Below are 24,521 nucleotides of genomic sequence, written 5' to 3' on the forward strand. Positions count from 1 at the left end.
AATATATATTTTCAATATTACATTTAGCTTCTGATAAAGCTTTACAGAGGTTTTACAATGTCAAATGAGTCAAGACGAGAAGATACAAATGTTGGAAGAGACGTTGAGAAACGTCATATAGGATTGTTCTTCATAATCAAGATATCGGTTTGCATGCCGGGAGATGAGGAAATTATGTCACAGGAAGGTACCACATGTTTATGGTGATTGAGTCACCTGGGTGAGGCCTCTCCCTGTCCACACCTAACGTGTACTATGACCTCAGTCACTTGATCTATTGTATCTATTGCTGTTGTAAAAGTAGAACAACCACATCATGCTATTATATTCTGTGCATCGCACGACACTGACCTTTGTCATGTGGCCTGGAGAAGTGCTCTCACTTTTCGTGGATGCATATTGCATGTCCCGCTATGCGTCATTTCATGGGCATTGTTGTTTTAGGTGTGACGTTCTTTTTGTTTTGTTTTTGCAAACCTACAGGAAGAATTGCCTGGCACGACAAAACCTGAAACGCTTGGAGTTTTGTATCATGTATTGAAAATGTACAACAAATTTCGTCATGGGAAATATGACTGAGATCCTTGAATCCTGAACCACAGGGAGAGTGCCAAGCAAGCATGCCTTGTATGAATAGGTATTGCACTTTAATGAATTACTTGATAAACTATGTACAGTTAAGTATTCATCTATTCATGATTGTATTATTATAGGTTCTTATCTGTCTTGTTTTATGCGTCTCGGTACAGTGGGCGTTCAAACATTTTTGGTTTGAGATGTTTACAATCAGGATCCAGGCTATGTTTTCTTTCTTCTCCCTAACATTCCACTGATATTTTCCTACCCATTTGCTAACTGTAATGTTAGCACAGTAAACAAATGGCATGCATTACCTTATCGACTTCCCATGCAAACAAAGTCAGCCGCCTGTGTGAGTGGTTCATTCATTAAGAAATGCTGCACTAGTTTCCTTATTCCCACCTTTGTTCCCCAATGACCATAGAGCACTATGAGTTCACATTAACCAATAAATGTTATACTTTAAGAATTGTTGTTGACCTACATGCTCAAAACGCATTATATCACAACGGATTGTGAACTTGTACATTTGCTAGTTTCACTATTTTGGAAAACTTCTGTTTCTGTCTGTCCACCTGTGTCCCTTTTATGCCCATTTATGAAGATCCCTGATGTCATCAGTATATGTCCATATATTGGAATGACCATATATGGGCATATTGGTTGGATCGGTGGTTCTGGACAACTGGATATCCAAACTACTCGACGGCGGGCACTACACTCCCTCAAGTCCTTGCCGCTGCGCTCGCCGAGTTTGAAGTCGGTCGGTCCCATATATGCACATGACCATATATGGGCATAGCGGTTGGATCTGTGACTCTGGACAACCGGAATGCCTAAAATAAGGACTCCATGTTGGAAGTGGTTAACAGGAGACTGGGCAAAGAATGCAATCTGCTTTTGTGAAAAAATAAACGTAAAGGGAAGAGAAAGATGGTACCTAGGAGGCGATATTGATGGATAAAACAGAAAGACAATTCAGGAATGTAAAGCTTAGGCTCATCTCGTGATGCAGGAATTCACAAAGAAAGTAAAGTCATCAACCAAACATGTGCTGAACTTGATTTACTTTCCCAACACATAACAGCTGCAATTAACGCCAAAATGCAGCCTAGAGGAACTAGTCATTGTCAACAGCGGATGGATTGGGTGACTGACTGGCTGTGGTGGGAGCTATGCTCACGCTATCACAGTGTAGCAAATATGGGCTGTTTACTGACCCCTCAGCACGCATGGAACACACACACACACACACACACACACACACACACACACACACACACACACACACACACACACACACACACACACACACACACACACACACACACACACACACACACACACACACACACACACACACACACACACACACACACACACACACACACACACACATACTGTACACATTTGACTCGCAAATGATTATGACCTAACCGATATATCGGTCAGGCCCTAAAAAGAACTGAAACCGTAATTAAGGGTTAGAGGTTAATTTGGAGAAAACATGACAATTCATATCACCCAGTGCTTGATTGGCGTCGCCCCAGCAGCAGTGGTTCAGCCAGCGGAAGATATCAGAAGAACCCTCAAAGCCCAGGCCTGACTGGAAGGCCCCCATGACAGGCATAATGGACTCGTCAAGGCACAGCCAGTTCACGAGGCCCTACAGTTACATAATGTTCCCGAAACACTCTGGATAAACCACAGCAAAACACCAAAAACAACAACAACAACAACAACAAAACATTATAGCTTGTAGATGTGCTTTTTGGCAGTGACACGACACCATCATACTATGGAGTACAAGTTAGGTTTGAGCCGACATCATCGTGTACAGCACAGCCGGCTTCACTCTCACAGCTCAAAAGGAGAGAGAGGTCAGCGACGCATCTGTTTCCTTCCATCTATCACATGGAAGATGATTGCCCCATCTTCACCCCCGCAGGGCAACACTACTGGCCCCAATGCATGAGGTCTGTTTCTAAGAAAGTTGAAGGAGCGAGCCAGGCTGTTCCCCCATGCAGGCCAGAAGGCCGTGTCTGTCTGTCTGTCTGTCTGTCTGTCTGTCTGTCTGTCTGTCTGTCTGTCTGTCTGTCTGTCTGTCTGTCTGTCTGTCTGTCTGTCTGTCTGTCTGTCTGTCTGTCTGTCTGTCTGTCTGTCTGTCTGTTGTCTGTCTGACCATATCTAATCTCACAAAGCACTGGACCAATCAGTGATGAGCTTTGGATCATGTCTGCCTGTAAACAAGACAGAGCCAAAAGTGATTTCCCTTAGACCCATAGGGGGCGCCACAAACGCTACAAATGTCACTGTTCGTTGCAGAATGTTTGTTGGAGAAACCAGATTCCCCCCCTTTCCAAAATAGGTATAAATTATCTTATGAATAAATTCCACTCTTCCTCCACTTTAACGACTGCGTTCTGACTCTTCTTCATTAGGAGTATTGCATACCAAGACTCTGTTCCACATTTGCATGTGCACATCACAGTAGCCTAATCCCATTAGTGTTTCTAGAGTTCCCAGACTGTATTTACCAGAAGTTTCTAGTGTTCCCAGACAATGTATACATTCCTGAACGTAATTACTGGGTCCCCAACCCTTTGTGACTTCTGTGTGCTACTTTCTTCAACAAACATGAAACTCCATCAGAATTTCCAGTCCTAAATAGTAGGCTCGTAACTGCCTCTACGTTAAAGCAAGGCAATAACAGTGTGTTTTACTGTAAGTAGGTCAAGTGATGCATCTGTCATTAAATAGAGAGGGAGACAATCCCAGGGTTTAGGTCCATGAGTGCAAAAGGCAGCTTTGTCTGTGGATCTGACAGGTCCCTCGGGGACATATTTTGTCAGCATATCTATAAAATAACCAGGAGCGAGTACATACAGAATAATATCTACAGTATAAGCAATACAGTGATCTTAAAATCTATTCTAAAATTATAGGTAGCAAGTCAGTACAGCCAAGGACTTAAGAACAGGAGTGATGTGAGCTAATTGTCTTGGCTCCAGTTAAAACCCTGACAGCAGCATTCTGTACGTTGTAATTGTTTTATAGTTCGGGAAGACCTGGGAGCTATACAGCAGCCCAGCCTGCTAACAAATGCACAAGTCTCAGGGGGAGAAAGAAAAGGTCTGAACTTTGTAATATTCTTCATATTCTTCTTTCTTTTTGTTATCTTCCTTATGTTGAAGGAAAATGGGTACAGAGTCAATGATAACATACATGTTGTAACAGTGTAATTAATTGTGAGTACAGTTTTTCTCCCTAACAATTGTAAGATTCTCAAGGGGACTAAGATTTAATGTTGGTTAGAGACCATATAATGACAATCTGTGTTGTGCTTCCAGATGATGGCCCCTAGTGGTAGAATATATGTATATACTGAAGAGCGTACCCAGAATTTAGCCTTATGGCATGCCGCATGGAACATTACATTTTTCTGATGAGAAATTCTGGATTGAGATTCTTTTCAAGTCTTGATCTGTTAGTAGGATTTAAATCAGTTTAGTGCTATTCTTGAGAGGCATGTCCACTGCTTGAACCTATCAATAAGAATGATGTGGTCAAAAGCAACAATTAGGTCTAAATGTATGTAACCTTTAAAAGTCACATCAAGAAGGTCTCCAACACTGTCAACTTTAACTTTATGTTTCACAAATTGGTCTTGCACAGGTGTGACGACACTCAAGCCCCTAGAACAGCTACGTAACAGAGCCATAAAGGTATTTGATAAAAAACCACATAGGTACCATCACTGCAGCATCTTAAAAATATATAGGTTTTTTTACCTTTGATAACGGGAAGCTCTTTAAACAGGCATGTGCCGTGTTTAAAACTTTACATGGTTTATGCCCTCTTCCTATGGAGGAATTTATAAAACTGAACTTTTAAGTTCAAGGAAGCGCAATTTGGAACAATCTATGAGTCTCTGGTATTTTAGGTAAAAACTAGGCCTTTTTTTACTGTTGCTTTTTTCTCTTTTGTTTGTACCCTTTTAGTAATGTTTATATGTGCTCTTTTTGTAATGTTGCTTGTTTTCTGTATGGGGACTACGGATGGAAATTAGCATTCTTGCTCAATCCTGCGTATTTACATTGCATTGTATGTGTGGTGTTCATTAATATGTGCTGTCCCTCCCAAATAAACATATACTTAAAATAAATACTAACGTTTTTTTTATATCGCAGTTGATTCTGATTTGTACAATTTTTACTAGAGTAGTTTCAGTGCTGTGTAATCAGATCGTTTTTGTGGAGAAACAACATGTTGGAAATCGGTGGTTAAGATTAGCCATGCCTAGAGCAAGAGATGGATGGGAAACATTCTCCAAAGAATGGTTAACAACACAGCAGATCAGCAGACAGACACTCCTACCTCACACCTTTAAAAAGAAACCCTGAGATGTCCCCTGAGAAGCAATAGAACCTCTGACCCTGTCCCTTTTATTCAATGGTGATGGGTTATTTAACCCTATACTTAGTTGACCTGAGTACCCCAGGGCTCTATACTAGTAGGGACCCTCTTGTTTTTGCTCTGCAATAAATATAATCTTGCAGATCTACAAGCTCACAATGCATTGAGTTGCGACACGTGAGCTTGTAGATCTGCTATTTTCCTGCACCCTGCTCGATGCATGATTTACCACGAAATTGGCACATCTACAGTAGGCTATGTGTGCTGAATCTGCTAATTTCTGTGGAGGGCTGCATGATCAAGCCCAAAATGACTGTCCAGTTACATCCTGCAGGTTGATAAACAGTTTAAGTTGATATGTTTCACCATCACACTTTCAGAGCTGTGGTGAAGTGATCAAAGTAACAATTTCTTCTTCTTTTTTTTTATCATCTCTAGTTGGTGGATCGTGTGCTGTCATATGTCCAAGGAAGAAATAGTTCAACATTAGCATGGAATGTAGGAATATCGATGCCAAAGGGACCAAAACACGAAGACTAGCACTTATCAATGTCCCAAAAACCAACCTTGGAATTTTCTACATTCCTTACATTGCTAAATCTGTGTTTTCGGAATGTCAACTTGGTGGCAAAGAATCCAAGGGAGAGCTGAGCAGGAATATATGGACAAGGTCTGAATTAAGCACAAGGACATAAGTCCTCAGCTTTGCTTCAGTGCTCAGAGGCAGAGCCTGTAATCTTAGAAGCCCTGGCAGTCTAGAATAGGAGGAGGAACATTGTGAGGGGAACCATCTTGAGTTTCTCCTTAAGTTGCGATCGTCTTCCCTTTCACTGCTGTGTCCCACCACGATCTGCTTCTTCTCACGCTGCGACTACAGTGTCAATTAACATTCCTAGTCTTGGCCTGTCAAGGCACTATAAATCGCTTATGCTTCACCTCCTCAGTGTGGTCACACTCCCTCTTTTCTGCTGTAATAATAAGAGAGAGGAGTAAAGCATGTGAGGGTTTAGGCAAGGCTTTATCCTCCTTTAGATATCCAGTGGCACACTTATATTGCAGCCCCACTCAGTTTCATGTTTACAAGTACTTACACAAAAACTTTTTCATCAGGCTTGTGGGATCACAGCTGGCAATACAACAGTTTATTAGCCCCTCAAGGAAGACGCTGGCATTTTGTTTTAATATCTGCATCATCTTCTGATGACCTTGAGCGGTACAAAAACCAAATGCAGTACTGCTGGAGTCTCCTCTAAGTAGGCTATGTGTACGCCATCAAGCACATTCATTTCACTCTAAAGAGCACTCTCAAATAATATAATGAGAGACCCTGCAGCCTCGACCACCAAACATTCCCAAATGGAATTCCAATTGCCACTAACTCCCCAAAGGCATCCTTCTGAGGAATCCGTAGGCCAGTGTGCTCTTGAATTTGACGGGAGCAGCCGGAAACCCGAACGTTCAGGCCAGAGTCTTAAAATTCCCCAAGATTTGGAGCAGTTTGCCTCAGGGTTCACAGTGAAACAGCAACTTTGTCTGTTTTTGGCTCTCATTCTCATTTTAGAAGTTGCTGTGGCTGATATGTTGTTTTCTCAAATGGAGAAAGGAACACATGATACTTTTTTAAGAATACATATTTTATCACTGCCAAAGTAGTCTACTATCATTTTACAGTTCATATGGATGTTATTTGGCACAGAATGCTATAGCTGAGCAGGGCCATACTTGCCAATTAGTGATGTTAATTAACTTTTTTAGGCAGAGGGAACCCATCTCTTGATCCTGCATCTAAACAGTGCCAGCAGGTAAAGCCTGATTTTGTGTGCTTGTAGATCTGTTATTTTCGGCGAGTGACACCATTGTACGATGGACGGAGTGTAGGCCTATAAGTCAAAGGTGATCTCTAAGCAGTGGTGTTTTTTAACTTAGAAATACTCTGTTACACGAACATATAGCATCACAGCCACGACCCGACACATTGTGAGCTTGTAGATCAGCTATTTTCAAATAGCTAAAGTATAAAATAGAGCGTAAGTGGTATAATCTAAATCTGTAGTAATAATAATAACTAGTAATTAGTAGTCAAATAATTGTAGTGGAGACAATATTTGGCTCTGAGATAAAGTAAAAGTACCTCAGAATTGTATACTTAAGTACAGTACATGAATAAATGTGGTATTAAATTGGTATCCTGAACTGAAAATTACTAAAGAGCTGGAGAGCTGGAGAGACCTCTACTGAACAAAAACTCTAAACTGCAATGATTACTATCAGAATATAGAGCTTTAACCTTTAAACAAAACCTTCTTGTTTTTACCCCCTAAAAAAGCATTACAACCTTGGTCTCCTGCACAGGAATCCAACCCAAATAGCCATAAGTGAATCTTTCCTGAACAAGGGAGACAGGCCTATATTTAGGCTTACAAGCCAAGGTCACCCATCTGCTACTTTGAGGTACCACAGTGGTAGGTAGACCAGAGTTCAACCCAGTCCTGTCCTTGGTTGGAAACAAAACATACTGTAGGCAAGCAACTAAACAAAAACAAACAACTCTAGTTAGGAGTTTAAAAGGTCTCAACAGGACTTGACTGCTGCGTGAAACATTGTCCCTGCACATGATACCTAGTGTTTTAATGAGCAAGTCAAAGTTTGCTGGTAGGGTGTGTTGTTGGACAGACGTTCTGTATGGGTGTATGCTGACACCTATTGACTGGTGAGACAACTGCAGCATTAGATTACTACAGGTGTTGATTCCTGGTGGAGAAAAAGAAGGTTCCTGTAAATAGTGGACAAAGAACTGAGCCCCAGGCCCCAGTACTTGAGTCAAAGTATAGATATTCCTGGTGAAATAGAACTCAACTACAAATTAAAATTGTTCTGTCAAAATTGTACTCGAGTTAAAGTACAGGAGTATTTGCTTTTTAAAATATTTAAGTATTCAAAAGTACATGTTTTGAAGAATATACAAATATAATTTAATATAATGTACTATATAATAATAGTAATAATAATAATAATAATAATAATAATAATAATAATAATAATAATAATAATAATAATAATATAAGTATCCAAAAGTAGAAAGAACATTTTCTTTCCATTGCTGTATTGACATTTAAACATTTTCCAAAGAATATTTGTCTTTGGAATGTAGTGGAGTGAAAATCATAAGAATCCAAAAACACAAATACTCAAGTAAAGTACAAATGCAAAAAAATGTACTCAAGTACAGTACTAAAGTAAATGCACTTAGTCGCTGTCCACCCCTGCTGTAACTAGGCCTACTTCCTGTAAAAGGTCACTAGTTGATGTGCAGTGGTGGCTCAGTCACACTTGATGAATTGAATACACAGGACCATAATCACGCATGTATAATCGTACCACTGTACTATTTGCAAACTGTTAATAAAGTTTTCAATCAATCAACACAACACTGTGACTTGGTGGGTTCGATTCTGTGCTCTGTACCTGTGTTGCTTCATCACACCCCCACCCAGGTTTTAGTTCCTAATTCCTATACAGATAACAGACATATCATCACAAACAAAACAAACAATTAAAACATAACCTATTTGGTAACATTGTATAATGTACAGAATATTATAGAATGTGGAACACTTACAATATTATTGGAAGTATTCCAGATTTCTCAGGTGCAATTTAAGGATTATACACTCTGACAGGTTAGTCTAGAGAGCAGTGGTTCTCAACCTTTTCAGGCAGTGACCCCAAAAATAATCAAATTTGAACTGGTGGACCCCACCCCCACCCTGACAAGCACTTGGAATTGTAGGAGTTGAGGCATTACATTTAGTTTGACTCGGATCCACAGATAAATATAAAAAATAAAATAGCAGATCTACAAGCTCACAACTCCTCACAACGTGAGGTGTTGTGAGCTTGTGATTCGGCTTAAAAAAACGTTTGCCTCTTTCTGATATTATTTGACAAACAGTTTTTATAGGCCTAGTATAGTTTGTTGATCACTTTTGATGCAGTAATGGGCTTTTTTATTTTTATTTTTATATTTAAAAAGGTCTTAAAAGTCCTTAAGAGGAGTTCACCCAAAAAATGACTTATTTTCTATCAATTGCACACCCTATGAAGCCTTGAATCCATGGATTCTTTTTTGTTTTTGTCGCATTCCTAAGCTAATAATTTGATTCCTGTCTCCTACCGGCTAATGTATCCGGTAGGAGACACAAAGTAGATTATTTGTGTCTCTACCGGAAATACACACGGTCATGAAATTATTGTCTTAGGAATGCCACAAAAACAAAAATAAATCCATGAAATCAAGGCTTCATGGGGTGTGTAATTGATAGAAAATAAGTATTTTTTTGGGTGAACCTTTAAATTGTCACTTCACTGTCACCTGGGGACCCCCCAAAAAGCATGTGGGTACCCACCTGGGGGTCCCGACCCGCAGGTTGAGAATCACTGGTCTAGAGCAATAATATCCCCAATATCAGATTTCGTATCCAACGTTAGACAGGGATTATGAGCAGACTAGGGGTAATGACCCATAAAAAAATCCCAACCTCAAGTATATGGTGTATATAAAATACATTTCCAAAACATAAATGTCAATGCATCATTCTCTTTTATTTTCCTAGAGGCAAGTGACACAACCACAAAGAAAGAGTTATGGACCATTTAATGATCTGTAGAAGTATGTTAAACAACCATTTATTTTACAGTTTAAAATGTCCTCATGGAGGAACAGCAAAGTACACTCAAAATGAAGATTGATCAAAAGACAAAGTTTTAAGATTAATCATTTTTCTTTTCCTTTAAGTTTTTTTTTTCATATTTTCTACTCATTTGTTTATCAAAAATTATAAGTGCCTTCAACATAACCATGAGAGTATTCAGCCTGCAGTCATAGAAATATTTACACCACAAAACTGACATGGTTTACTTTCAGCATCGGTTTTTGCGCACCTTAGCTTCTGTCTCTTTCAGACTGCTTTGTTTTGTCACACAAAACATAAATGAGGACCCTGAAGAGAGACAAAAACAAAACAAAACAAAAACAAAAAATTTCACAAGAGCACAGATTTAGGACATGATTATTTACAGCTTGGCTCAAGGAGACACTAGCTCAGGGGAGAGATAGGAAACAGACAACTAACATCCATTGACAGCATGATTTACAGTTCAAGTCACATTCTTTGCCTTATGATTTTTTTAATATTTTTTTTTACTTCACCCTTTAAGTTTCAAAATAAAGCATGCTCAACTGCTGTGAGGCCATTGACTAACAATCCTCAGGCTACAGTTGTTAGTATCTGGGAGGGGTATGCTCAGACAGACAGCAGGGGGCAGTGGAGGACAAACATATGGGAGGACAATGCTCTGACAAACAGCAGGGGGCAGTGAAGGACAAACATCACATACAGACTATGTAGACCAGTATGGCAAACAGGAAGCTGCACTTCAGCTTCTAATACAACTGCTTCATAGACATGAATGAGGATAGAATTTCTGAATATAATAGTACTGCGGTAACAGAGCTGAGTTGGTGACCAATACAAAAGAAAGAAAGACAAAAAGAAAAGGGAAACCAGTTCTGCCATCTGATTGGCAATACAAAGTCAAGTATGAAAATAGGTTCTGATTTTCTTTTTCCCTCATTCGTTTAGTTTATGATTATGTTTGTTTTTAGCATTTCAAAAAGACATTTTGGCACAGAATCAATTAAGAAACAAATGTGTGTGAACATTGGGACTTATAGGGATCATTTCTCCGTTCCCCTCCTCCCCCAAATCCCCACCCCACCCTAAAAAACACAACAACCAAATAAACAGACGAAAATTACAAAAACACGAGAGAACTAAATAAAACATCGAAATTGGATGATCTGTCTTGTAAAATAATCCACTTGGTCTCCATACATTTCTTCAGTCTTTAAATATTTATATTTACAGTTTCACAATTGTCCTTAGGCTTAAAGAAGAGTCAAAGAAAAATAAACAAATTATGTATTCTTTACATAGTCCCCTGTTGAGGCATTGAGTGTAAACTGTACAACTCTTAAACATCCCCTCATGAGTTCCTCGGGGAAGGAACACTTGAGGAACAGAGTTGACTCTGGAAATGAAGTAGAAGAACATTGGCTGTTGGCGAAGGAGCAAAGCGGTGTGATGATTCATCAGGCTGACATGATTCTCAATCATTGTTCCTGGCAAAGATTTTCTTTTATCTTGCGCAAACATGGCTGGTCAACTGGAGTATTAATATCATAACATGAATCATTTAATACTCAAAATCTGTACAAAGTTCACAATTGATTTTTTTTTCTCTTAACATAGTGCAATGACTGATCAGATCGGTTCTCAATAAAAGAAAGTAAAATAAATCACAATCATTATTTCGAGGAAAGCAAGAAAGCAAAAATATCCCTTCAGAGGTTTTTGATCAGGTGCTTCATCCCCTTTTGAAAGTTTTGAAATTCAGGATGCGATCTGCAACACCTCTGATGATGCACAAATGAAATGAGCAATCAAAAATGATAATCAAAAATCTCCACAGTCCACCCTTCCATGTGCTCTCAGTAAAGGCACAGAGTTCAGGAATTAGAGGTGGGTGGATGACTTAAGGACTCGGTGACGTGAAGAAGTAAAAGTGAGTGCATGTTTAAATCAATAAAAAGAAAAAGGTCAAACCCATTTTTAAAAAATGAGGCATTTCCAGCTTTTCAAAACTGGATGAGTCCAAAAAGGCTGGTGTTGGCTTGGTTCTGGAAAGAATGGAGGTAATTTACACAGAGGCGATGACAATCATGAGGTGGGGCGAAATGCTGGAGATGCTGTTGAGGAGATCCGGGGCCAGGCGGGATAGATGGTTCTCCGAGAACTCACACGGTGGAAAGATCTGCACCACAAAGGCTGGCTGTGGATTGAAAGATGAGACGACATGCTGAAATAGCTTCTTCAGTGTGGCAATATTCATATATTTAAGACATTTAAGGCTGTACTGTATGTACTGTATCATCAACCCAGGTAATATTCAAAAATCACACCCAGTGTAAGTAAGCGGTGCGGTGCTTACTCTGTTTGACGAGTGGGTGCTGGTTTTTATTTAGTAGCCAATAATGTTTTACCCCCTTTTTCTTTTTTCTCCCCAATTTAATCGTTATGCCAACTGATTCACTGCTGCTGTATCCTACGGACTCACCTGCCAGTGAGGAGCCCCCACCAGGAGGACGTAGAGCCTTCGTCCTACTCCTCCCGCGCAACACTCCCCACTGACAGGTGCCGCCCCAGCCCGTAGGAGTATGTGCAATGGATTCGTACCCACAACCTCAGGCAGTGGTGGGCAGGGACTTTACCACTGCGCCACCCGAGCGCCTAGGTTGCTGGTATTCAGGCAGTACTACTCTATTTGATGTGTGGGCGCTGGTATTCAGGCGGTACTACTCTATTTGATGTGTGGACACTGGTATTCACCTTACTCTACATGCAACCATAGATAAAGTTTGATAACCCTAGGCATCATCAGGTATAGGAGATGTGTTCCAGACAAGATCTTGGGCAGACGGACAGAGTGCAAACTTATGGGAACTAATACAAAGCATACCTGGTTGGAGCCAGGATTCGGGACGTTGATGATGCCAGCTGCCTGCTTAGCCTGCAGGTAGGTAATAAAGCCTGCATTAAGGGCTTGTGTCTGACCGTGGACATCCTCCTGGTCTCGACCACAGGGCAGGGCCAGTAGCAAGCAGTAGTCATTCTCCACCTGTCATGGATGACAACCGCAATTAAGTCTTAATAATAAACAAATATGGAAATGCATCATTTGAGAAGTAAAATCCGTAGCCAGTATCACTTTTTCAATTAACTTTATAAATCAAAACACTTACAGTCATTCTGCGGGCCACACTTTCCAGCTGGGAGGCCTCTAATCTCATTCTCTGGGCGATGCGAAGCAGAGGACCTCCATCAGGGGGTGGCAGGGAGCACTGTGCCAATATGGTGTTGCCAGAAACAAAGTGCAGTTGGACAGCAGCCTGGTCATTCTTTAGTGCCAATAGACCTTGCCATACAATTGGGTATTTCTGTAAAAAAAAAGAAATCACAAGAAGGAAGTTACATTTTGTTTCTTGTAGACTTGAACAGAAATATCATGAGCAAGGTTCTTTCAAATGCTGTTCTTCGCTCAGACTCCATACCGTCATAAGCTGCACCATGTCGATGGAACGGTGTCCAGAATGCTCCAGCTTAGAATCAGGTCTCATCTGCGATGAAGTTGAAGTGAGTGCTGCTGCTGGAGGAGTTTGCAGGAAGGTTGGTGGGCCCTTCTGGACAGATAGATCTGGCTTATGGGAAAAAGCCATGGGAGATGACATAGGGGATTGGTATGATGGTGAGACTGCATCCCTCTGAAATCGGGACAGGTGTGAAAGTTCCATGGAGGTAGAATGGCGAAGGTGGGTACTCTCAGAATTGGAGTCTCCTCCCCCGAGTGATCTGGCTGAGAGTGACTGAGATAATTTGCCTCGGTGAGCCAGCTCAGCATCTGTAGGGACCTGATTAATACAAATATACATACTCAGTCAAACAAGATGGATTAATACAAATATACATACTCAGTCAAACCAGATGGATTCATTACTGCAAGTGGATGGAACACCAATATGTGATGCACATGACAACTTTAGGAATTCCACAAAAACATGGATCAAAATGCTGAATGTGAAATATGAGTTTATTCCCTAACCTGTGATGGTGTGATGCCTCGCTGAGCCAGATTTAGTCCCATTGAAGTATGTCCTGTAAACTGAGAAGGGAAACCCTGCATGTCCCGGTATACCGGGAAGGAGCCAGAGTTTCCTGGGTGCATCAGCTGAACCCCTTGAGGAGACACCATGACAGAACCAGCCGGATGGACTCCCATGATCCTACTTTCGGAATGGGGTGGGTGTGACATCTTCCCCTCCAATGGTTTAGGCATCTCTTTCCCTGTTGGTCCTATGCTTTTGCCTACTAAGGGATTCTTAGATGGCACAGCGATGTTGCTGGAGGGGGTTGTTCCAGCCTCTGGAGTGCGAGACTGACGTACTTCTGAGGCGGCCTGCTCTCCCAGCTGATGTTGGTGCATGAGGATGCGCTGGTGGATGTCTCTATACTGGTCCAAGCGCAAACCTGTGTGGAGCCCCCGGTGGTCGCTCTGCATGATCATTACGTCTGGCTGGAGTTGAGGTGCTGCAGACCGGCTCAGTGCTTGATGAAAGTGCCTCGGGTCCTCTTCAGCTCTGCTGCCTCCACCACTTGATGTCACTGACTGGGGCCCTGGGTGGGACTGCAGCACCATCTCTCTTATTATATTAGGCTGAGGCGTGTTTGAGCGCTGCGGAGGCCCTGGGCGAGGAGACGGCAGAGAATCAGATCGTCTTCCGTAGTTAATTGCCGACATTGATGGGGTGTTCATCCTGACCTCATGTGCCATTGACTGAGTGGCATTAAGAGGTTGCATTATGACAGACGACTGCTCCGGGTGTGGGTGATGCATATTAGAATGGTACTGAGGTATGCCAGGACCCAGAACAACGGAAGTGCCAATGGGAGAACTGCTTGGGGGACAAGTTTTGGCAAAGGGTGAAGGGGAGTGAACAGTTCTTCGTGGCGACTGGGGTTCTTGCTTTAGGTGTGGAGCTGATCGTTCAGTTGGGATGCCGTGACTGGGGCTCATGCAGGCTCCAGCCAGTGAGGGGTGATGTGGACTCATGATTGGACTTAGATTAGACTGTTGAACTGGCTTGCCTATGTCCATCTTTCTTGGTACAGGTTCAACTCCATGTCCTCTTCTTCCATGCTGCTGCTGTATCACAGCTTGGTTGTACATCAAGACTTGAGAGCTGTTGACTGGCTGTTGGAAAAGCTTAACCACCCCACCCTGGGATCCCGTGTGATACACAACTTCAGTTTTATCAGATACAGGACTCTCATGCTTAATACTAGAAATAACAGGCTGGGAGTTGTAGGACTGGCCAGTTAAGAGTACCCCTGTGTGCCCATAAGCTGTGGGTGTTGGAGGTCCTTTCGTGGTTGGCAGTAGGGATGATGGAGTGATTGGCTCTTGCTTAATCTGAGATTTGGACACAGACTGCTGAAACTCTATGTCGCCAGCACTTGCTTGGGGAATCTGACTAATTTTGGCTCTCATCCTCTGTGGTCCTTCGGTTTTCTGACCCGAGTAACTGAGAACGACAACACCCTCTGATGTATTGACCCTTAGGCCAGGGCCAGAACCTGCGTTGTAAGGGTTGTTCTCAACAACAGATCGTCCTCTGGTTGCATCTTCCACTGTGTCCATTCCATGGTATCGGCTATTCTCATTAGCACTCGACCTAAATTTCTGCTTGGGGTGTGACAGGCCAGTGTTTCGGTTGCTTAGGGAAATCCGGGGTGTTTCCTCCGTGTCATAGGGCAATGGAATTCGACTGATAACTGAGGTAGTAGGAGACGAAATGACTGAATGCTGCACCTTCTCCCCACAGTTTTGTTGGGACTCGGTCAGTGGAGATGGTTTGTGGTGTGTGAACTGGGGTGGCAAAGGTGGTCTCTCTTCAAGATGCCCGTGCCTTGAACTCATTGCATCCGAGGGATTTTCATTTTCTGACATCCGAGCAGGGTCTGACAGCACCGATGTCACCATGGTGGTGGGGATGGCATTGCTGTTTGACGCAGTCACATATTTAGGTTCCATTAGTATTTTTCTTAAGGTGCTAGAGCTAGGGTCAATGTCTGACGCCTTGGTGTCAGGGGGCATTGTTGGATTCCCTGCAGGGGCTCCAAGTGCAGTTACTACTGTTGCAGAGGACGTTACCACTGTAACTTGAGAAGGAGGAGCTACATGGATTCGACTTTCCTCAGATCTTGGAACCCAATCCGGGGAGACTGGAATTTTGCCAGGCCTCTGTAGAGGTACATTGAATTGAGATATAGGTGGTGTGCGTGCAGGAGGGGAGGCAAGTATGGGGGCAGATACCTCTGTTGCTTGGAGACGTCTTTTACAATTAGAATTACTACTTGCACCTGTGTGAAAGGCAGATTCTTGGGGTACAGGCTGATCCACTACAGGTTGCTCTGCCTCTTTGGGGGTTTCTACAGTCATTGCACTTGTAATGTCGCGCTTGCAAGTTGCAGCAGAAGTGACCACAGAAGCTGCTGCTGTTGAGGCAACTGTAACAGCAGCTGCCTTTGAATTTACAGTCTCTAGATCTTCTGGGATAGACTCTGGTAGCTTGACTGGAGAGGACACGGGCTCTGAAACCTCACTTTTTTTGTTCGGTGTACCCTTACGAGTCCTTGACTTTTTTGGAGTCTTGGCTCGGGCCTTTCCTGCTTTCTTGGGTGTTTCAGGTAAATGTGGCGGTACTCCAGGTACTGTGACAGGCCGTTCAGCCGTCTTAGCATCTGTCCCAAGCACTTTTGGACATGGTGTCAATACTCCCACATCTGAATCTGCAGCAAGAATATTGTTGATGGCCAAGTGAGTTTCAGGCTCCATAATCTCATTGGAGGAGGATGATATCGGGGGATCAGGGGTAGGAATACTATCCGTGTAAGTAGGAGGAGCAGTGAATCCATCTGCATCTGCAGATATATCTTCAGCAGTAATAGAATCAATGGCAGCTGCCAGTTCAGTTTCACTTGCAGGGTTAGCTCGCTTTTCCTCCTCAACTTCAACCTCTGGCTCCACTACAACAGGAGGAAGTACGGTAGGTGGCTCTGCAGGTGGCTCCTTATAAGGTCGAGGTGGTTGCTCTACTGCGTAATTTGCAATATTTTCAACCGCTTGCTCCAGTTCCATCTGCCTTGCCAAAAGAGCAGCAGCTGGATCAGCAGGGGGTTCAGGTTCTGATAGATCTTCCTCCTTTTCTTGTGGACTGAGCTCCACTGCTTCTTTCTGAATATCTGTGTCCTTTTTCTCCTGGTTCTCCTGTTCTGCTGGGTTGGACTTTGTCATAGATGACTCAGATTCAACCTCATTCGAAGGAAGTAAACCTTTAACATCATCAACACTCACACGGATTTCCAGATTTCTTAGGCTGTGTGATTTATCTTCAGAACCCGGCTTGGTATTTCTTTTCAACCGTGGCACTTTTATTTTACCGCTCTTTTCAGGTTGCGGTTCTCTCTCTGAATGAGCAGGTTCCAACTTCTCCATGTCCTCTTCAGCAGAGCTCTTTCCACCTTGATCTTTTAGCTCTTTTTCCTTTCCGTGTACTGGTGAGCTCATGTTTCCATCCTTTTCTGAAATATTCCCATCTAATTCTTCGACTTGAGATTTAGTGTCCGACTCATCAATGCTTGCAATATCATTAACTGACTCTGGGGGTGATACAGCTCTCCCAGACTGTTTATTAGCTTTTTTGTTAGCCAAGGTCCCAGCAGATGCAGAGAGCTGAGATTGTTGCACTTTCTGAATACGGGGTGAACGCCAACCCTCGGAAGCTGTGATTGAGGGCTCTTTGGTGTCCAAGTCTTCTTCTATCATTTTCTGTTGATCTCCTTTTATTGGTGACTGATCCTCTCCCCGCTTACCTCCCCTTTTAGGTGGGCGACCTCTCCCACGAATCACAGATGGATTCTGAGTTTCTTGCTGTGTTTGTTCTTTATCAGCACCACGTTTGCGCATGGAGCGGGATGATTCAACTACCTCTTTCCCAGCTTGCTCTCCATCAGGCAGCGTGGCGTAAACTGATCGGACATTTCTACGCCGTGTCCTCCCGTGGATCAAGCTTGACTCAATGTTTTGTTCTGAATCTGAGGCATGACTTGGCGACTTGGCCGTGTTTTTAGGCTCAGATGATGCCTTTGATATCTCTCCTCTAGGAGATGAGGCCCTTTTGAGTTTTTCTCGGTCAATTCGTTCACTCTTCCGGACTGCAGGTTTCTCATTAGGAGCAGTTTGACAAGGTTGTGTTGTGCGTAGTACTGACACATTTGACTTGGTCCTTTTGCTCTTGGGCTGTTTTCGGCTTGGTAATGGTTTCATTTCAGCCTGTAGCTCTGGCATACATACATCATTGTGTGTCTCAGTTTCCTGAGGCTCCACGATGTGTTTAGATTCTTGATTCTCGGTGTTCTCTGTCTTAATGCTTTCAGTTTTTTCCACAAGCTTTGGATATTCTGAGGAGGGGTACTCAGCAGACTCAAAACTACTCAAGGAACCACCAGGAGTGGGGGGCTTATCTTCCAAAAGAGGGTTATGTTCCACTGTCGAGCTGTTTTCTGTTTTTAGTTTCAGTTCAGTTGAATCAACTTTTGGTTTAATTTCAGAATCTGCCTCTGAAAGTACTGGTGGAGGGGATATAGTTGGTTTAATGGCTACTGGTTTCAAATCTTCCACAGGAGGAGATTGTGGTGGGGATACCTCAAGAACATGTTCTGCCTTTTCTTTTATGACAGAGGTTGTATGTTCTGCGGGTGCAATTACGATCTCTTTCCTTTCTGATGGAGACATCTCTCTGGAGGATGAAGCAAATGGTGAAACTGGCAAGATTAGAGAGGGGCTACCTGATTTGTCATCCATTTTCAGTACTGGCTCAGATACCTTGACAGGCATCTCACTATCACCGTTCTGGAACTCATCTCGTTCTATCTCCACCTTAATAACAACACTCTCAGCATCTTGTGGAGGGTGATCCTTGTCCTTTTGTTGCTGGATATCCAAAAAACGACTATGGAAAAGAACTATGGGCTCTTGTGGTGTGTCTGCTCCACCAGACACTGGTTGTACCTCAGTAGCCCCTGGTTTAGCAAGAGGCCTACCAACTCCCATCTCAAAATCATGATCTTTGCGCTCTAGACGTTGCAAACGCCGTGAATCTTGTTCAAAAATTGAGCTATGGAGAAAACGAGAGGCAAATAATTCTTGCCGCTCTTGGTCCTGTGGCTTCAGCTCCTCCTTTTTATCATGAAGCTTCGCTTCAGAATTAGTGCGAATCTTTTTCTTCTTCATGTACCACGAAGGAATGGGTCGTGGTGCAAGTTCTACCTTCTCCTTGTCTGAACAACTGTGAGAACTTGGAAAGCGAGAGGGAAGAAAGGACCAATTATCTTCTCGGGACGAATACAGTGTCTTGGCTCGATCAAGGAGTGCTTTTGTATCGGGGGTTATAGTCTTATTTAATGCAAAAGAATAAAACTTATTCTTCTCCAAGGAACCTGAAAGCTTCAGATCTGTCAACCTCTCCTCACGTTCCCTGAGGATGTAAGACAGGGAAGTATTGGTCTTTGGAGAATGAGGCTTGTTCTCGCCATCATCGTCATCTGAATCTGACTGTACCTCTCCAGGCTCTAAATCGTGACCAAGGCGCTTGCATATGCTCTCTTGTTTCACAATGCCACTGGGAATGGTCATCTCCATCCTGACCGAGTCTGATTTAATACGTCTTTCCCAACGTTGCAATAACTCCTCATCACATCCAAGCAATGTTGTCTTAAGCTTGGAGAATTCAGTATCAGGAGAATGAAAGCGACTAGCTGTCAAGTCCAAGTTGTATTTCAATGACTCAATGTGTGAGAATATTTTATCATCAGCTGAAGGAGAGGATTTCAGCTCTTTATTAGTGACGCATAAGGAAAGATGGGCATTTTCATCATTTGCAGAAAAGTGTCCAGAGCTTATTCCGGCTGCAACATTCTGATCAATGTCATCACTAAACTTTTGGGAACATCCAAAATTACGATCCCTTTTTGCATTGAGAATTTCCAAGTCGAAATTCTCCAATTTCTTTCGTTTACAGGAAGGGAAATCATCATTTGTGACATCCTGAGTTGCTTTTCCTGTATCAAGCCCATAGCAGTGCTTTTCAAAGTCATTATCATTACCTTGTGGACTTTCAGATTTGGCAAACTTATCAGGCTCGCCAAGCTTATGTTGGGGCCATCGACTTGGTTGAGTTGGTTCCATTAGTTTTTTGCTGCTAGCAGACTGGTCAAAGTGTGATACAAGTTGTTCCTCATTTTCCCCTATGTCTCTGTACTGACAGTCAATACTGATTTCTGATGAGCCCTGTTTCTGTTGTTCTTTCAATACATCCAGACCAAGACCACTATCATTGCAAAGCTTTGTGAGACTTGAGCTGCTAAGGTTTTTTAACTCCCCACATTCCGTTTTTAGATAGGGTGGGTCTAATGGATCTGTGGTATCATCAGTTAGCTCTCCTAGTCGGGACTGAAGCTCAAGACTGAGACCCACAGAGTTGCTTTGAGGGTCTTGTTCATCTCTAGGACTGTAAATGGAAAACCTTTGCTCAGATTTATCTTTGCGATGGTCCTTCTTATGCATCCCTTTTAACATGACATTCTTGTCACCCTCCATCTCCTTAGTACTATCCCCAAGTTTACGAAATCCTAGTCTACCATGATCCTCCTCCTCACTCATCCTTTTCAGACGATCTGTTTTTCCAGCAGAGTCTTCAAAACGTCTTTTCCTTGCAGCTAAACGATCGATATCCACAGCAACTGCACCGTCAAATCCCAGTTCACATTTTCCATGTTTTTTAGATTTCAATTTAGAATCCTTTTCAACAACCTCTACCAGACTTGCCATGCTTTTATCTTTGGGTACCTTTCCGTGCTTAATAACAATATCACCTTTTGAAGGTTCTAAGTGGAAAGGAGGACTCCGCTGCTCAGCTGAAGGTGACGCCAGTCTTGGACTGTCATTCCCACTTCTTCTTTGTTTTTCGGGGAAAGTATGACCAATTAGTTTGCCCTCTTTTTCTTTAACACGTGTTAGCTGTACCACACATGGCAAAAGATCTAGCCGTCCTTTACTGGTACCTTCCTTCAGGATCTTGCTAGTTTTACTTCGAAGAGCTGAACCCGGGCTAATGTCCCTTTCAAATTCAGGTTCTGTCTCACATGTTGGGATGCTCGGTGATGCCACCTTGAGCTTCTTCAGCCTCTTCTCACTTTTCTCCTTGTCCCCCCTCTCTTTTCTCCCAGCCCGTTTCTCTTTTTCAACCACAGTCACACGCTCGACCTCAAAAACCCGATCCTTTTCGAGCTTATCGGTTTTGTTGTACCTTTCAGCTCGTGCCTTGTCAGGCTTCTCAAATCTGGGTGGGGAGACTGAGCTGCAACTACCGCTTCTTTCTGAGGATCTACAGCAAACGCGACGATCAGAATCGCTTGGTATCCTCTCAGACAGTGATGGAGATGCAGTAGGGCTGGCAGGGCGACGAGTAGGAACGTGAGATGGACTTTGGCTGCGCTCTATTGTCCTCCTCCCATGATCCCGTCCACGGTCTGTTTCAAAGCGTTCCCTCTCTCTTTCGCGTTCCCGTTGCAGATAGCTGTATTTGCGAATGTCTTGCTCGTATGGGTCTGCTCTGAATTCTCTGTACTCTCGGGGGTCTTCAAAGTATTGTGGATCATAGTAATCTCCTTGATATGGGTCCCATTCAGCATAGAATTCTCGACTCCTGGCAGGATATTTACGACGCGGGTCATCAGTGTATGTCCCAGGCGTTCGTACATTTTCATAATACGCCGCCGGCCGCTCTGCTGGAAATTCATACTGCGTCCGCCGCTCATCTCTGGCAAGAAATAAAACAAAACAAGCCATGAATGAAAAAATTGCAATGATATTGTCTTTAGAATTTAATATTTAAAATTAATAGACACAAGATTTAAAAAAAAAATAAGCATGCAAACCTTCGCTCAGTTAGGATGTCGTAAAAGTCACGAATGTCCTGGCCAGATGCCTGCATTGAACGATAGAAAGCCATCTGGCTTTCCTGATTGGCAAAGTCCACCTTTAAAAAAAGAAAAGGAAAAATTACAATTCAATTCGTTTTCAAAGCTTTCTCCTGGCATATTAACAAAGACTATACTTGATCAAAGACCATAAGTTCTTGAGATTTTCCTTCACTCACTTTGATTTTATTACCGCCGATCTTCCACCCCTTCGTCTCTTTGACGGCAGCCTGTGCATATTCTATGTTGTTGTACAGGATTAAGGCCATTCCTTTCATTCTATCAAATACAACCTATGGAAGATGGAGAGAATATTGTCACACAGGATAGGTCTTCACAGGTCTACCTGAACTGAACTGTGTCAGTTTTATTCCAGGTCAGTTCAGTTTCTATTATCTGAATAATAATAATAACAATCATAACATTCGTAATATAATAACATATTATTATTATTATTATGTGTTATACCGAGTGGATCTGAGAAGACCCATACTCAGTGTTGATCAGGAGAGAAAAGCATGAACTGATGTGTGATGATTAGGCGGACTGCAGCGTAATATGAGGGTAAAAAGTTGAGCTGCGCATGCATGCCAGGCTGCCATTTCACCGAGTTCAGTAACTGGGAAAGCGGGTCTCCATGTGATCATAAAGGTACGGGCACGTGTGTGATCATGGATTCCTTCTTCATCGAGGTGATAACATGCAATTTAACGTATGCGTCTCATATTGTAGGCCTTTACGTAGCTGCTACATTCCATTATGGAGAAGCCTATCACTGGCATCCACTGGTAGAACGGCAATTTTAATAGCAATTATAATAATGATTAGGTTGGTCAGGTCCAAATAATATTATACAACATGCAGGGTCGGTTCTGAAATGTCTCGGAGCAAATCGGATCTCTGAATATATTTCATGGGTCCAGTTTAGGGTTTGGGTCCGTCATTTTTATTTTATTTTATGTAGGAACCAATCAGGTCTCAGAACAACTGTCATAGGTTTATTAGGGTTCGGATCCCTCATTTAAAAGAAATGTTGGAACTTGGAACCAATCAGGTCTCGGAACAAATTTCACAGGTCTTTTAGGACCCGTGAAGAGCTCTAACACAGGGCAAGGAGAACTGCAATGGCAGAGTGCAAAAGAAGGAAAAAATGGTTACCTTAACAACATGCCCATAGCGGCAGAAATGACGAGTAAGATACTGCTCTGTAGTGTTCAATGCCAATCCGTCCAACCAAACACAAGTGGTAGGCATGCTCTTTCCAAAGCCGAGCTGAAAAAAAAAAAAGGATCAAATGTCTCAGCCATTTGTATCTGTGAAATTAAACTAGTTCATATTAACACAAATAATACATAGATAATTGAATTCACAAGGTAGGCAATAAAAACTATGATTAAAAGGGAATTGCAGCGATAATTCTCACCTTTAACCTATTATTGCCAAGATATTCGCCATCCATTTTCTTTATAGCCTTACAGACACTTGCAATATCACAATATTGTAGGAAAGCATACTGAGGGGCTCCGTTCACCTTCTTGATGTCAATATCCTTTGGGAATAAAAAAATCAAAAACAGGAATGCATGGTCAGTGATTGCCATAGTATAATAATATTCTAGTTTTTTCTCTTTTTAAATAAACTGCCAGCATGTCAGCTTACCACTATTTCTCCAAAGCGCTGAAAGATGTTCAGTAGATCATGGTAACTGGTGGTTTTCTCCAGGTTTCCAATAAATAACGTCCGTGTGGCTTTTGGATGAAACTCATCTATCCTCTCGTCCAGGGGCCGGAACTCATTCTCACTTTCTGTCTCTGAAAAATGAAGTCCCTCTTCATAAACTTGATACGTTTTTTTTTTGGCACATAATCTGATCTGTGTTTTTAATTAAATCATTGGTATCCAAAATTTACCTGGGCCATTCCAGACAATGACTTCAATCTGCATGCCAAAAAACAGCTTCCCCTTTGATGTTCCCAGGGCTTTCTCTTGGTCCTCCTGCTGACGAAAGAAGACGAGTCCATAGCGGTCCTCTGAAGCTCCATGGATCTGTACAGATGTGACTTTTCCATGCTTTTTAAATTCATGGAACAGGCCATCTTTCAGACTTGTATCTGTAGAGAACAGATCACATTAAGTTAAATGTAATCTTTATTTTTTTAAATCATAATTGTAAAAACCTACAGTGAACGTAAACGCACCGTGGCGTGTGGGCAACATCTCTTTCTATGACCAATTATGTACTTTTGGCCTTGACCTTGATTTTTTAGACCAATACATTTATATTCTTGTTGCAGCCTACTGATTATTCCCACCAAGTTTAATAAAAACTGCCCATTCACTCTTGTTATTTTGTTCACAGTCACTCAGACAGATACACAGACAGGCACAAAAAAACAATACATCGCTGCAGGCAGGGTGACAAGAGTGATGAAAGGTTTTAAGACCAAAATGTTTCAAATGCATTCAAATACATTCAAAAGGCATTCAAATACAAACACGCCTTTTCTGAACACAAAAACACTTTGTTGCACATGGACACAGCTTGCCACTCACCTGTAGAACGCACAGGAAGGTTTTGGACCTTGATGCCAAAGCTTTTACGTGGCTCATCCTTGTCGAGGGAGGATAATGGAAGTGCTGAGGGTGCAGGAACAGCAGCAGACTGCACTGAGCGTGCTGGAGAGTCATCGCTCGAACTACTGCTAGAATCACTGTAGCAACAGAGGGAACACAGGCTTAGAGATAAAAATGTCTGGGAGGCTGGCAACAGTATCATTTACTCAAACTGTACAGGTACAGTAAATTGTGAAA

General features: G+C 42.4%; 1 protein-coding gene across 1 annotated transcript in view; it reads right to left on the reverse strand.

The window, feature by feature from the left end:
* Window positions 1-9,615: 9,615 nt before the first annotated feature.
* Window positions 9,616-24,521, reverse strand: part of spen (spen family transcriptional repressor) — a 31,701-nt gene continuing 16,795 nt past the window's right edge. The window contains exons 4-15 of the mRNA XM_080445655.1: window positions 24,264-24,421; window positions 23,621-23,821; window positions 23,370-23,521; window positions 23,134-23,259; window positions 22,869-22,982; window positions 21,890-22,003; window positions 21,669-21,769; window positions 13,714-21,550; window positions 13,166-13,522; window positions 12,857-13,051; window positions 12,574-12,732; window positions 9,616-11,886 (exon numbers count right to left, since the gene is read on the reverse strand). Coding sequence (XP_080301781.1) covers window positions 11,755-11,886; window positions 12,574-12,732; window positions 12,857-13,051; window positions 13,166-13,522; window positions 13,714-21,550; window positions 21,669-21,769; window positions 21,890-22,003; window positions 22,869-22,982; window positions 23,134-23,259; window positions 23,370-23,521; window positions 23,621-23,821; window positions 24,264-24,421 — 9,646 coding nt within the window. The 3' untranslated portion in view covers window positions 9,616-11,754. The remainder of the gene's footprint in view (window positions 11,887-12,573; window positions 12,733-12,856; window positions 13,052-13,165; window positions 13,523-13,713; window positions 21,551-21,668; window positions 21,770-21,889; window positions 22,004-22,868; window positions 22,983-23,133; window positions 23,260-23,369; window positions 23,522-23,620; window positions 23,822-24,263; window positions 24,422-24,521) is intronic.

Source organism: Gymnoscopelus braueri, assembly GCF_963280865.1.
Source record: "Gymnoscopelus braueri genome assembly, chromosome: 12".
Taxonomy (NCBI): Eukaryota; Metazoa; Chordata; class Actinopteri; order Myctophiformes; family Myctophidae; genus Gymnoscopelus; species Gymnoscopelus braueri.